The sequence below is a fragment of the Rousettus aegyptiacus genome, unplaced genomic scaffold (genome assembly GCF_014176215.1).
Source record: "Rousettus aegyptiacus isolate mRouAeg1 unplaced genomic scaffold, mRouAeg1.p scaffold_m13_p_5, whole genome shotgun sequence".
Classification (NCBI taxonomy): domain Eukaryota; kingdom Metazoa; phylum Chordata; class Mammalia; order Chiroptera; family Pteropodidae; genus Rousettus; species Rousettus aegyptiacus.
The window spans coordinates 14,066,527-14,081,000 of record NW_023416308.1 but is presented as its reverse complement, the minus strand read 5'-3'; the positions used below and the strand labels follow the sequence as shown (position 1 = coordinate 14,081,000).

The following is a 14,474-nucleotide window of genomic DNA, read 5'->3' as shown; positions in this document are numbered from 1 at the left end:
TGGCCCCGGCTGCGCTTGCTCCTGGGGAGCTCTGCTGCTTCTGCATAAGCCGGGCGCACGGGCCTGCCGAGGACATTGGGAGGATGGAGACAAGCGACTCCTGCTGGGGTGACACTGGGGGTCTTCACCCACTCCGTGTGTGTGCAGACCCGCTGGACCCTTCCCCGGCCTTCACGGAGAGGGGCAGGAGTCGCCCTCTGTGGGGAGGTCTCCCCTGGGCTTGCGGGTTCCCGGGGGCAGAGACTGCCTCAGGTTGCCACTTGCTCGCTGTGCTGCTGAGACAGGTCATAGAGCATCCTGAGAGGCTCAGGCTTCTCATCTGCAAAATGGGCATGAGGTCCTGCCCGCAGGGCGTGATGGGGATCAGGCCATGTCTTCATGCAGCACACCAGGACATGTGTGGGCAGGGCTAGCCACGGTAGTTTCTCCTGTCTCTGTGTCCTTAGCCTGGCATAGCACCGACACGGATGAGGTGGCAGGCACTGTTTGTCGGGTGCATTACCAGCTTGCCTTTATGTGCCCATTCAGCAACCCCGGGGGCTGTGCGAGCCAGCGGGACCATCCCTTGCCTTTCAGATGAAGTACCGAATTGCAGAGGAGCGGGGCTTGCTGGGGGCTGGTACCTCTAGTTCCCCTGCTCGTTCGAGGTCCAGTGGGCTCAGGGGAGGCCTCCTTGGGGTGTTTTTGCACAGCCCGAGCTACCCACCTTGGGCTACAGGTGTCCAGGTGGAGATCAGAGATGTAACCACCCTGTGGACCCCTGCCTGTCTGTGGGCACTGACTTCTGGAGGACCAGAATACAGGTCCCAGTTATGGGGTGACTGCCAGGGCTGCCCTCTCTCAGAGTGCACTGAGCCCGCCCTCCCCCCGCCCCACTGACCGGGCTGCCCCGTCTGTGCCCGAGCACCAAGTTCTTCTCTTCACAGGCCTGCACCATGACCGCCCCTCTGCGACGATGTTCCCTCCTTCACATGGCCGGCCTTTGCCCATTCTGGGTCTCCAGTTGCTGTCCCAGAGAGGCACAGGCTGCCTTGCTTAGAGGGGTTCTCCCACCATCATTTCACGGCAGACTGTTGACTCGGCTGTAATATACCCTCCCCAGCCTCCGGGCCAATGGCCATTACCCCGTCCACTCACCCTCTTTTGCTGGCTGAGCAACCAGGAGGGGCTCAGAAACTTGAGCAAGGAAGAATGCACGTGGCATGCGTGTTCGCAGGCCAGTGAGCTAGAGGGAGCGCTCTGGAAAGTAGGCCCGATGGTTGGAGGTGGAGGGCATGAGGGCTGTCGCACCGGCTGGCCCGCGGCCCTGACTCCAGCCCTCACCCTGCTCTGCAGCACCGGCAGCTGCTGAAGGACAGCTTTATGGTCGAGCTGGTGGAGGGCGCCCGCAAGCTGCGCCACGTCTTCCTGTTCACTGACCTGCTCCTCTGCACCAAGCTCAAGAAGCAGAGCGGAGGGTGAGTGGCCACGTAGCCCCCGCCCCACCGGGCGGGCAGCGTTTCGGCATTGGGGGCACAGAGTTAGTTTTACGTATAGAAGCAACCTAGTTTTTTTCTTACAACGTGAGCCCGGAGAGGTCAGTCACTACGTAACCATGCAGTCTCTTTAAACTACGTTCTGTTGCCAACTGCCTGCGATGTCAAGCTCGAGGTCAAAGGCCGTCATTAACAATCAGGAGACGTTCTGGGTCAGGGTCAGTGACCAGGCTGTTGGCTCCTACAGTGAACGGGAACCTGACTATGACTTCAGGTACTGCTGGGGGACTGTCATGTCATGACCCAGGAAGAGTGAGCGACAGGTCAGAGGGCTACAGGCTGGGGTGCAGGCTGGCAGGCAGTGGCGATGGGGTGGCTGGCCGTCCCCTGCCCTTGGAAGGCATCACTAGATGATCACTGTACTTCATCTCCCCAAACCTGGCGATAGCTTCTGAGTTATTTTCAGTATAAGCCTACAGACCACCCCTCCACCCCAAACCTCCCCAGGGAGCAGACCACCCAGGTTGCACAAGCCAGAAGGGAAGAAAGGAACGCCACATTGGGAAGGACTGGAACTGGGCTCTTCCCCTAATTTGGCCATTGCTCTGCTGAGTGGATTTAATCAGTCAACTCGGAAGAGAGCCTCAGTTTCCCTATCTGTCAAGAAAAGCGATTGCACTGGGTAAATCTGTAGCCCCTCGAATGCTACAGCTCTGGGGGTATCTGCAGTCCTATCCTGATTGTCTTTGGGCGGCCTTAATGTGCTCCCACATCACAGATCCTGTGAGCCACCACTGTCATCAAGGATAAGGTGGGTCAGGGCTTCTCAGACCCTCTGGGGCCTGGATCACCCATGTCGAGTGCCTATTCCCAGGAGTCACCGAGGCCGAGTCATCAGCGTCGGCCAGTGGCTTTATGCCAGCCTATCATGTGGACCACAGGCCGGGTTTTCAGGTTGGGTAAACTGTGCACAGCCGCAAACTTAAGAGTCTTCCGTTTTCGAAAGCAGTGATATTAGCAAGAGAAGATAATCGGGTGTTAATGCACTCCTCCCTCTCCCCTCCGCCCAGCAAAACCCAGCAGTACGACTGTAAATGGTACATCCCGCTCACGGATCTCAGCTTCCAGACAGTGGACGAGTCCGAGGCTGCACCCAACATCCCCCTGGTGCTGGACGAAGAGCTGGATGCCATGAAGATCAAGATCTCCCAGATCAAGAGTGACATCCAGAGAGAGAAGGTGGGGGGTGGAGGAGGCCGGGCTCTATAGCTGGAGTGGGCAGCAGCCCCTCACACATGGGCCAGTGGGCAAGTTCTGAGCATCTGACCCCAATTCTGGTCTCTGGGACCTTCTGGGCATCACTGTCAGGCCAGGAGCCATCCAGGACTTGGACTGAGAGAGGTACCCAGTGGCTATGAGAGGGAGAGTCCCCGGGCGGTGCTGTGCCCCCCCCCCCAGGTGTCCTGGACTGCCCCAGGCAGGCCCCTGTTTGTTCCCAGGGAGGTTTAGAAGACTTTAGGAACAGTGAGGATCAGCCCCTTGTGTGTAGATTTAGCCCAAGCAAGTGGCATGTGGTTGCCATTGACAAAGCAAGTCCGTAGAAGGTTGAGCCTTGGTCTGGAGGCACCTGTCTGAGGCGGGCGCAACAGGACAGGGGTCCTCACTCCTCACCCACCCGCCAGCCTGCTGCTCCACAGACCCAGCGGATGGCAGAAAGCGTGAGGGGCCAGCACGAATACCGGGTTGTTTACGCGTCCAGACGGGCCTCTGGCCTCTGGGGCAGAGGGGAAGCAAGGGCTGCGTGCTCGGGGCTGTCGAGGCCTGTGTCTTGCCAGCGCTGTACTCATCCTCTTGTGCCCTTTTGTCTAGTGGCAGACGACACAGTCTCCATGGGATGCAGGGGCTCCTGGAGGCAGGGACATGGCACAGGGCAGGCAGGGTTTCCCTGACCAGGTCCTGGGGATGCATCTGGCCCTCCATCGGGATCCCCATAAACACTCCCAGGGGGCCGGATGCTGAAATATGAGTGGATCCAGGAGGGGAAGGAGCCCTTGGGGTCACAATGTCCCCTTGGCCATTGTCCAAGTTTGGAGAATCTGAAAGAAGGGAGGTTTGTAAGGATCTCTCCTCTCTACCCTCATGAGAGGAAGAATTTAATTTAATTTTTTTAAGAAAGATTGAGCACATCCAGCCTGTGCTGGGCCTTGACCTGATGGCCAGCAGTGACTGACTGAGGCCCTGTGCCGTGCTGAGCTGCCCAGCAGGGTTCCTGCCCTCCTTGGACCAAGTATCTGGGACAGTGGGGACAGGCCGAGTGGGAGCAGGTCGCACTGTCCCCCAGGGTGGAAATGCAACCATGCGGCTTCTCCCCACAGAGAGCAAACAAGGCCAGCAAGGCCATTGAGAGGCTGAAGAAGAAGCTCTCGGAGCAGGAGTCGCTGCTCCTGCTCATGTCCCCCAGCATGGCCTTCAGGGTACACAATCGGAACGGCAAGGTCAGTGCCCACCGTGGTCTCACTCTGCTGGCCACGCCCTCTCCACTCCCCCAGGCAGACCTGCCCGCCCAGCCATGTGGCAGCTGTGGTCCCTGGCTCCTGTGTGGCCTTTACAACAGCGGCCCTCTCCCCCTGGAGAGCCTTCTTACCCCAAGAGAGGCTTATCTCTCATGCCACACACAGCCACACAGCTCCATCTGACCAGTGCTTTGGGCCATAGCTCCCAGGTTAACTGGCAGCTGGCTCAGCCCTCACAGGTAGGAGGTGAGGGTCTCCAGGGAGTCCACGTAAAGTGAGGGGTTCATACACTTGTATATACCTGGCCCTCAGCAGGGGGACATTGTCTGGGGACCTTTGGGTCAGAGAGGCACCTCTCCTGAGCCTGGATCCTGGCACCCTCTGTTGCCTGGCCCTCTCCCATACACGTGATGGGCATCACACACACCGGTCAGCATGCCATTGGGCTTTTCGATAGCCTTGTCTTTGGGTCACGGCTCAGGGCTGTGGATTGGACAAAAGTGGTCGGGGTAACATCAGGCCTCACCTCTGCAGATTCGCACGTGGTAATCTACTTCATGCCCCTGAGCCTACAACATGTCACGCCCCGACCCAGGCAGTCCAGGCGGGAGGCTGGTGCCAAAGGCAGGCCTGCACAGGGTGCAGGAGCCGTGACCCAAAATCTGGCTGGCAGGAAGGGCCGAGAGTGCTGGAAGTGACGTGGACAGTGATGGAGAGCAGCACCTGAGCTGGGGCAGAGATAACTAGTATGTTCTCTTCCTCACCTCCCAGAGTTACACATTCCTGATTTCATCTGACTACGAGCGTGCTGAGTGGCGGGAGAACATCCGGGAACAGCAGAAGAAATGTAAGTGGCTTCTGCACGGAGAGGACTTGTGCTTGGGAACGTCAAGACTGGACGGTCATCGCGTCCTATGGTTTCAAACCTTTTTTCCCCCATGGGCAGTGGACCTCTTTTCTCCCAGTGAGATGTTAGATAGAGCTCTGACTTAGAAAATAAATTAGAGAGAAGCTGTCTTGACAGGGCCCCCTGCCTCCTGTGCTCCCCTCTTCCCTGGCCTCCCCCAAATCCCCTGTGTACCTTACCCCCAGCTGTTTCCTGACCTTTCCCTTGAACCTGTCCCCCCCACCCCCCAGGTCTTTCCTGAATTCCCCTCCCGCCGCCTAGACCTCCCTACCCTGATCCCTGCCTGCCCCCTGGGGCCCTCTGCACCCCTGCTGCCTTCCCTGGGCCTGTCACACACATAGCCCACCACTTTGGCTACCCCCGCCCCCGGGCCTTCCCCAGATCCCAGCAGCGGCTGCCAAAGGGGCCGTGCCATGCCGGTCTCACTCCCCTTTCCACGTGGCCATCACCTGTCCAGAGCACTCACTCCCCTCTGAGGTGGCCCCTTCTCTGGGCCTTTCCCTCCATTAGCATTTCTTTCCTTCTCCTCACCTCCAAGCTGCCCGTGGTCCTGCCGGGGTGGGAAGGCAGACCCCGCCCTCCCGAGTCCAAGCCTCGGCTGCTGCACGGATGTTGCGTCCTCTACCCCAAGCCGCGTGGTTTGGGATTCCTGAGCCATCCTTGCTAAGAGCTTCTCAGGTGTGCCTCGTGTGCCATTGTCCCGTGGTGGCCAGGAGCCATATCCCAGATGACCTGGTCCTCCCACAGCCATGGGTCACCTTGGTTCACTTGCTGCACACACACACACTAGGCCGGGGCCACTGAACGGCTCTGCCCTGGCCATCCGTGCCTCCCCCAGTGCCCGTGCTTCTGGGGATGGGGTGCTCCTGGGGTTGGGGTGCTCCCTACAGCCCTGCCATGCCCATGTACCAGGGTTTCCTGTTACAATCAGGGAGCCAAACCATTTGCAGTGTGGCAGCATCTCTTACCTACTTAGCATTATACCAGAAACAATCGCCTTTCCTTATCTGTCGGAGAGATGGGGGCTACGTTAGCAGAGCAGGGGACAGGGCTGTGCTGGTGTCTGTCTGGGGAGACCCCACAGAAAGATACTCCCATCTCTCTCTCAGAAATGTCTTGTGGCTGTGCCGAGGTGGCAGGTACTTATAAGGTGCTAAAATCCCTCCTGCCCCTGGGCCCTAGGAGGCCACGCCTCTCTCTGCCACTTACCAGCTACTCCGCTGGGAGCAGGTCACCCGCTCTTCTTGTGCAGCCTCACCAGCCTGTGCTGAGGGTCCAGCGGCGGGAGGTGGACATGAGAGAGTACCCCCTGGGTACCCCGGAAGGTCCGAGGACCTTTGCAGACTGTGTTCCACCCTCTCAGGTTTCAAAAGCTTCTCCCTGACGTCCGTGGAGCTGCAGATGCTGACCAACTCGTGTGTCAAACTTCAGACCGTCCACAGCATTCCTCTGACCATCAACAAAGAAGGTGAGCCGTCCCCCCGAGGGCTGACGTCCCTTTCTGCTGTTAGTCTGTTCTTGGGCCCCTGGATTTTCATTCTGAAGGAATGTGTGTGTTGCTTAGAGCCTGCCGGCCTGGCCTCTCCCAGGAGTGGAACGGTGGGTTAGGAGCTGTCTCTCCCCGAGTGTTTGTCACTGGGTGGTTGAAGAGACCAATAATCTCCGTCCCTCATCCCGAGATACTCCTCTAGACCCCCTGTCCTGCCAGCCCTCCCCAGCCAGTGGCTTCCTGTCACACCTTTGGTGGTTCTGCGTTTTGCATTCACTGTCACATACACTCACGTACACTGAGTCACACACACACACCCAATCCATGTCGCATGCTACCCCAATCCCTCTCCTGTCCTTATTACTTTCCTTCTTGGCCTCATCTGCCTGTTTTGTGAACACAGCCAGATACTGAAGTCCCCAAGACAGGCCACTGTTGATATGTTTCTAGTCCATGACGTCCGTCTCCTTGCCCTGTGCTGGGCAATTGGCAGTCACAGGGTGCCCCCTAGTGGGTTGATTGTGAAGCAGAGCCTGTTACCTGGCTCCCTTTTAGGACAGACTCTCCCCTCTGTGGTTTCTTGTACAGATGATGAATCTCCAGGGCTCTATGGGTTCCTGAATGTCATCGTCCACTCCGCCACCGGCTTTAAGCAGAGTTCAAGTAAGTGGCTAATTTGGGGAGGAAGGCGGCAGGACACTGAGCCAGAGGGTGTGGGGAACCAGGGAAGTGTGGCTCAGATGACCATCAGGCGTCTTTAACCCCTGACCTCTGGGGGTGTTGATGTGGAGTTGTTTTCCTGGAGTGGACCCTGCCCTTTCCTATGCCTGTCTCGAATCCTGTAAGCTGGTGAGCTGTCCCCTGCAGGTGGGTCTTGCCATTGCAGGGGCACGAGTTTGCTACAGACAGAAATCGCAGCCCGAGGTTCCAAGCCAGAAGGGCCGTGGGCGGCCACACCTTGGTCCTCAGCAGAGTGCTTGGCTGCTCTGACAAGCGGATGGATACCCTTTTCCTTCTTCCTTCGCAAGGGGATGGGCGGTCTCTCCCAGCTGCTTGAGCTGTGAGAGCAGTGAGGGCTGGTCACATTTCAGTCCAGGCGCAATGCACAGTACACCTCTCAGCATGGCACCTCCACACAGCCGCTCAGGGTCCCTCATGTGAGGACATAGGGCAGGCACCGTTCTGCTGACCTTTCCCACCTTTGCTACAAAACAAGAAATCTGCAATAAGGCACAGAATAGAAGACATTTACAACCGTATACATGAGAGAGGGGTCTTGTATCCGGAATATATAAAGACTACTTACAACTCAATACCTGAAGAGACAGCCCAATTAAAAAAAAAAAAAAATGAACTGAAGATTTGGGTAAGCACTTCACCAAAGAAATACAAATAGCTGATGAACACATGAAAAGATGCTCATTGTCTTAGGGAAATGTAAACTAAAACCAGAGAGAGCTACACCTTCCTGGGAGTGTGATAATCAAAAAGATAAAGTGTTGGCAGGGATGTGGAGAAATCGGAGCCCTCAGATACTGCTGGCGGGGATGTGAGATGGTTCCCCCTCCCTGGAAGACAGTTTCTTCAAATTTAAGTTCAACATGACCCAGCAACCCCACTCTCTGGCATTTCCTCTAGAGAAATGAAAACATATGTCTGCAGAAAGACCGACTCGAATGGTAAAACATGGCTCATCCATGCAATTAAACACTGCTCGGCAATAAAAAGGAATGAGCTGGCACAGGCGACAACATGCGTGAACCTAAAAAAAAAAAAAATAAGCGGAATGAAAGACACCGGATGCGAATGACTGCATATTGTCACCTGTATCCACCGCCTCTAGAAAAGGGAGACTGTGAGACAGAAAGTGTATCGGTGGCTGTGTGGGACTCAGGGCGGGAGAGGACTGGCTGCACTTGGGTTAGGGCGGTGGCCTGACGTGATGGTGGTATTGTTGTCACAAGTGTTTTAAATTGACTAAAAATCCTCAAACCATACACTTAAAATGGCTAGATTGTGTGGTACACAAATCATACCTCTGTAAAGCTGGAGCACCCTCAGTCGTTCCCCTGGGCCCCTCCCTCTTGGGCTGTCCCCTAAATGCTGGTATTTCCTGGACTTCCATCGGGCCTTCTTCCTACTCCCCGGGGTCCTTCCATCAACGCAGGTGATACCCGGATCTCTCCCTCTATCCCTGCCTCTCTCTCCTGGCCTCCCTCTGTCACCTTTCCAACTGTTTCCTCAATGTGCCATACTCTAAACTCCACATCCTCAAACTGAACCTCTTACTTGTGGCCCCCAAACTCATTTTTATTTTATGTCCTGCCCCAGCGAGAGGCATCACCCTGCCCTGTGTGGCCAGGCCAGAAAATACCATCCTGTTCGCCGGTCATATACGTGAGATGCCATTCTGTATCAGTGCAGTGTCTTTATCATCTCTGGCCACCTGCCACAGTCTTCGTCCAACCCTCAGCAGGGGCCTCCTCCCTGGGCCCCACCACCAGGCCTCGCACCCCCATCTCTTCCCCTGCCACCCTGTAACTCTCCCTGCACTGTGTTGCTTTCAGCGCCCAGCACCCTTTGCCCCAATTTACATGGTCAGACCTGTGGCAGGGCCTGCACAGCTCATAGGCACTTCCCCTACCCCCACCCCTGGGTCCTCCCGGTGGTGGTGGCACATTCAGCTCTGCCCTGCCCACCAGCCATGGGGCGCTGCTCTCCTAGGGGCTACAGCCAGGGTTTGCTAAGTGACCAAATGAGCCAGTGTTGTGAGCGGAGCTGGTCCCCAGCTGTACCCGCAGGGCTGGGTCATTGAGTGAGAGGCTGGTCCGGTTCGCTGTTTTATTTAAAAAAGAAAATCGAGACCTTTTTTTTTTGTGGTTTGAAAAATAGCACCCGCTCTTGTAGAAAATGCTGGTCGTGTGGGACAGCGATGTCACCCTCTCGTGTCGCCCTCCCACAGATTTGTACTGCACCCTGGAGGTGGACTCCTTTGGATATTTCGTGAATAAAGCCAAGACGCGTGTCTATAGGGACACGACTGAACCCAACTGGAATGAGGTGAGGTGCTGCTCCCAGCAAGCCCTTGATGCAAATGTTGCCCTTGGAGAAAGCATAAGCCCTCAGGGGCTCCCTGATGGCTTCCCCTGCAGGCAAAGCCACCAGCATTCCGGGAATCTCTTGGGGGAGGGTGTGACTCCTTCCAAGAGATTTTTATCTCTTTATTCTTGAGAATTTTGCCCTCCCTCCCCTTTCACAAAGAAATGACCTATTTTACTGGAGAAGTGTTTTTAAAAAGCACTTAAAAGGGCCCTTTGTGCTGTCATCGTTACTGCTTGGTGTTTACTTGGTAAATTTCCATAACATTTTTTCTTCACATGTTGGAATGAGTCCCCTGTGACCTTTTGATTTCCGGAAACCTGGGGCTTTGACATAGTGGGGACCTGGGAGGAAAGGTCCGCTATGCTTGCCCATGGTATTGGGTGTGTGGGTCACCGCCCTGTCTTCCTCCACCTTGGAGAGCTGTTGTATAACCCGCATACCCAGCTGGCTTGCCTTCAGCCTCTGGGGAGTGGAGAATGATCACAGAGCCACGCCAGTCTTGATGAAGTCCCCAGATCCACATGAGATGACATTTCCAGGCTTCTGGAACAGCTGTGGCCCTGAGAGCCTCGTGCTTGAGGACGTAGTAAAGGCAGCTGGGCTGCCGAGAGCTGCCACCCACCTACCTACCCACCTGCTTCTCTGCAGAGGAGGAAGTTGAGACCCACCTGGCTGCCTGGTCCCCGTGTGGCTAGTGGAGTGGTGGGGGGGAGCAGAACCCAGGTCTCGGCATCCAAAAAATCTCAGCATCTACTTCTCTGATCATTAGACCTGCTGCTTCACTGGGACTGGGGCACGAGGAGATGGTAGAATGACCGGGGTGTAATAGCTCTGGCTGTCCCTGCAGAAAGGGCGGTACGGCTGCTATGGCAAAGGAGGAGGATCAGAGCCAAGTGGATCCATTAGAGAAAGCTTTGTAAAGAGTGAGAGGGCTGTGAACTGACAGGCAGCGAGGTGGGGAGGGGCGCGGTTCCAGACACTGTGCAGAGGGTCCCGGTGCAAGGCCGCCGTGGGGACTCAAGAGACCGAGGCACAGGATTGCACAGCAGCAGGTCACCTGGAGGCCACCCTGGCTGTTCCTGCGGGTTCTCCGGGGGCCTTACATGTCCCTGCTTTGTTTTTTCTCCCCTCACCCTTTTTCATGAAGAACCCATGCCCATAAAAGCACTGGCGTGAATTGCAGAATTTACTGAAGGTGTGTGGGATGATGGAGGAGAAAGTTAACACCACACAACTCACAGCAGACGACTCGAAAGCCCAGGGGAGCAGTTCTTTCCTCTTAAGTCCCTCTCTCTCCTGTCTCACCTCTTGGATTGATTCCCCCCTTGCCCCCCGCCTTTCAAACAGAATGATTTTTAGAGCAGCTTTAGGTCCACAGCAAAATCGAGCAGAAAGGACAGATTCCCATTATACCTTCTGCCTCTCCCTCCCCCAACACACACAGTGTCCGCATTCCCAATGCACCAGAGTGGGACTTTTGTTATAATCAGTGAACCTGCATTGACACATCCTTATCACGTGAAGTCCGTGGAATGTCTGCATTTGTAACCAGCTCCTCTGAGCTAATGCAAAAGGTGTAGGGACCAACTGCCCTTCGAAATGCTGACTTCAGGGGTTTGGATTAGATTCGCGTCAGAGCTGCCGGAGACATCCAGACTGGGTCACACTGTGATGCCCATAGGGATGTAGCTTCTGAGGGTCTATGTTCTAGGACTGACGTGAAGAGACTCAAGACCTGGGTCCTCTGGGCAGCGAGGAAGCTGTTTGAGGAGCCATGGTTCAGAGGGCCCCTTGGACCTGTCTGTGAACGTGGACTTACTTTCTTGGGGCTACAGGAATTTGAGATCGAGCTAGAAGGCTCTCAGACCTTGAGGATTCTGTGCTACGAAAAATGTTACAACAAAATGAAGATTCCCAAGGAAGATGGCGAGAACACAGACAGGATCATGGGAAAAGGACAGGTCCAGGTGAGACTGCCACCCTCCTCTGCCTTGTCCGTCTGTCTGCCTGTTATGCCCATCTCGTCCCCAAACAATTCCAGTTAAACTTGTTTTTCCAGCTGGGGCCTCAGTTCCTCAAGGCAGATAGTTAGGTGGTGCAGTAGGCTGCGGTAGGTAGTTATGAGACCAGCTCTTCTGGGAGAAACACAAAAGTCTCAGTCTACCCATGTGACACGCCCTCTCTGGCTTCTAGACCCAGGTTTCAGAGGGTGCAGTACAGGCACAGGTCCCCCCAGGAGTTGGTATAAAGCCCCCTGGTTGGCGAAGAATAAGTGTCCGTATACGACCAGCCAAGGGTCCCAAGTCCTCAGGGAAAACCATCCAGCCCTCAGCCTTCAGCTTTAGGGGTTTACCTAACCCCTGGAAGCCCACCACTGGCTGTCCTGCTTCTCGGCACGCAGGAGCTACACCACCTGCTTTGTTTCTTGCGGCCTCACCTGCACCCTTCTGCTAGCATCCCATGGGAGAAAGCCCTGGTATCTACTCTACTTACGGGGCATCTTACCAGACCCAGCTAAGCAGATGTTCCCCGCACTGCCCTCGAGGCGGGCACTGGCTGCTCCCTGCTCCCCTGGGGACTCTCCGGCCCTGGGAGAGTGGGTTGGGCATTCCAGGTGCCGCTGGGAGGACAGAGTTCTCCTAGAAGCCCCACCTCCCTTCCCTAAGGGCAGGATGTAAAAATCCTTTTGTGGTGAAATTCTGAGCTTCGGGAATGATGGAGAAAGACAGTGACTCATCCCTGAGTAATTGATAGTGCGGCAGGCCCACATGCTCATCATTCAGACCAGCATGTGGTCACTTCACAGGGGCTCCAGACCCTGCTCTAGTTCACCTGGTTCTTGGGGGACGAACTTGCTTGTTTTCCCACCTTGGAAACTAATCAGAGAGTTCTGGCTCAGGGCCTCCAGGGACCCTCTGCACCCTGAGACCAGGTCCAAAAGCAGAAATGCCCCCTTTGATCACCCTGTTCTTGCCCCCACCACCCACCTACTAGCTGCTAAGAGAGCAGGCCCTTGACCTCGACTGACCTGTGGCTGGGCTCTCCTAAGGTAGAGGTGGCCCAAGGTGGTAGGGAAGACTGATCTGGGATGATACTCCAGTGAGTGTACCGAGGTTTGGGGTGCATGTCGGGGAGCGGTGCAGCAGCCTTGCCCGGCATGGGGAAGGCAGGTTCTCGGCCCCTCTCTCAGTCGGGGATGGTCTACCAAGGATCTGCAGCCACGCGATGGATGTCCTGGACCTGAGACCTGCCTGTGGCTTAGATCTTGAGTGAGAAGGGGATGCTTCTTCCTTGCTCCCCGTCAGTCCCGCGTTCTGTTGGGCCATTCACGGGGTCTCGGGACAGCAGGGCTTCCAGGTGGAAGAAGCAGAAATGCGAGGCGACGTTTATCAGTCATCCCGCTTCCGGGGTCCCCATCAGGGATCTGTGACCAGCTAGATCCCTCCTTCCACTGGGGCCTCACCTCATGCGAACTCGGCATGGGTCTCGCCTTGACAGGCGGCGTGTTGTGTGGGGGCGGCTTACATGAGCGACGCCGGTTCTTCCCGCTCTACAACTCACACGCATTGAGACCCAGCCATACAGTTCCACGTAGATCTTGTTCACCCTCTTGGCTTTATGGGGAGTCCCATGGAGAGTGAGTCATCACACAGATGGGCTGGCCTGCTCTTAATAGACACCGAGGCATTTTTCCGATCTTGCTGTTCCATGAAGTCCTTGGAGAACCAACGTGTTGGGGCACCTACTGGGTGACGGTCACAGCTTGGCCCTTTCAGTCTTCATGCTCTGTCCTACTGCTCAATGACCCCTGAGCTCCCTTTGCCTCCTTACCTGCCCCCTCTCCATGTTGGCATCTGCCCCCGGCTTAGACACCCCTCACCTGCACCCCGATCTGCATCTTGCACGGCGAGCTGAGGACGCCAGCAGGCTGGGTACTCAGCCCCTTTTTTTAAGCTCAGATTCCACCAATGGAATGGAATGCTCCAGCACTAGAGTCCTGGGGGTGGTGAGATTTGATCCATGGGCTAGGAGCGCTGTTGCTAGGTAACCAGGGGTCTCAACAGAAAAGAGAAAAGAACCCATACTCTTCTTCCTTGTTTATGGAATCAGGCCTTTTTGGAAACTCTTTACTACGACCTACTGGATATAAACAAAATATTTATTTATATACAGCCTGTGCTCTCCGACAGTCTAGGGGTGCCAGGCGCGTGCATTAACCCTGTCCCAGGGAAGGAGAGAGCAGTGAGGTTGTGGGGGGCTGTGAGGGGCGTCTCTCCCTCCCAGTTCCTGGTTGTTCTTTCCTCCTCTCTACCATCTGATCCCAGACCGTGTTCCTCCATTCGCTGTGCTCTGTGGGGTGCTTCTTGGCGAGAGCTCTCCCCCTGTTCCTTCCAAGAGGGCCCAGATGTGAGATGGGGTAGAGAAGGTTGGAGAGAGGAACATGGGTTCTGATTAAAAAGAAAATCATTCGTGACACTTGTTGAAATAGCAAGGCAGATTTTTTTCTAAATATAGACTGTTTATCGCCAACGACTCAGATTTAGAATATGATTTCCTCATTCTCATTGACAGTCACTTCCCATTCCCACCCCGAGACCCAGGGACCGTCCAGATATATGCAGGGGGTACTGCAGTAGGGTTTTGCACCAGGGAAGAAAGATGGGGCTCAACTCTGAATACATCAAGAAAAGTGGGGGTTTGTAGCCAAGGAGCAGGGTACAGGGGTGTCAGTGGATGGAGGTCAGAAGAAACATCAGGGGTATGGGGAGATTCTGGCTGGGTAGGCCTAATGGGAGGCTTGCCAAAGGTAGGCCAGGGGACAAGACCTCATCCCCTGGGGGTCGTGAGGGCTGAGGAATTTGGTCAGTTGTCGTGTGTGATCAGATATCAAGGATGGGGGATTCTGGGTAAACAGACCTCGCAGGATTCTTGCAAAAACTGGGCTCCCGAGGAGGGGCCCAAGGATGAGGCCTAGCTGGAAAACAGCT

General features: G+C 55.7%; 1 protein-coding gene across 2 annotated transcripts in view; it reads left to right on the top strand.

The window, feature by feature from the left end:
* Window positions 1-14,474, top strand: part of BCR (BCR activator of RhoGEF and GTPase) — a 115,739-nt gene that overhangs the window by 85,625 nt on the left and 15,640 nt on the right. For both annotated transcript variants that reach the window (XM_036220193.1, XM_016126129.2), the window contains exons 9-16: window positions 1,336-1,457; window positions 2,546-2,714; window positions 3,851-3,970; window positions 4,760-4,835; window positions 6,259-6,363; window positions 6,973-7,047; window positions 9,347-9,444; window positions 11,322-11,453. In XM_036220193.1, coding sequence (XP_036076086.1) covers window positions 1,336-1,457; window positions 2,546-2,714; window positions 3,851-3,970; window positions 4,760-4,835; window positions 6,259-6,363; window positions 6,973-7,047; window positions 9,347-9,444; window positions 11,322-11,453 — 897 coding nt within the window. The remainder of the gene's footprint in view (window positions 1-1,335; window positions 1,458-2,545; window positions 2,715-3,850; window positions 3,971-4,759; window positions 4,836-6,258; window positions 6,364-6,972; window positions 7,048-9,346; window positions 9,445-11,321; window positions 11,454-14,474) is intronic.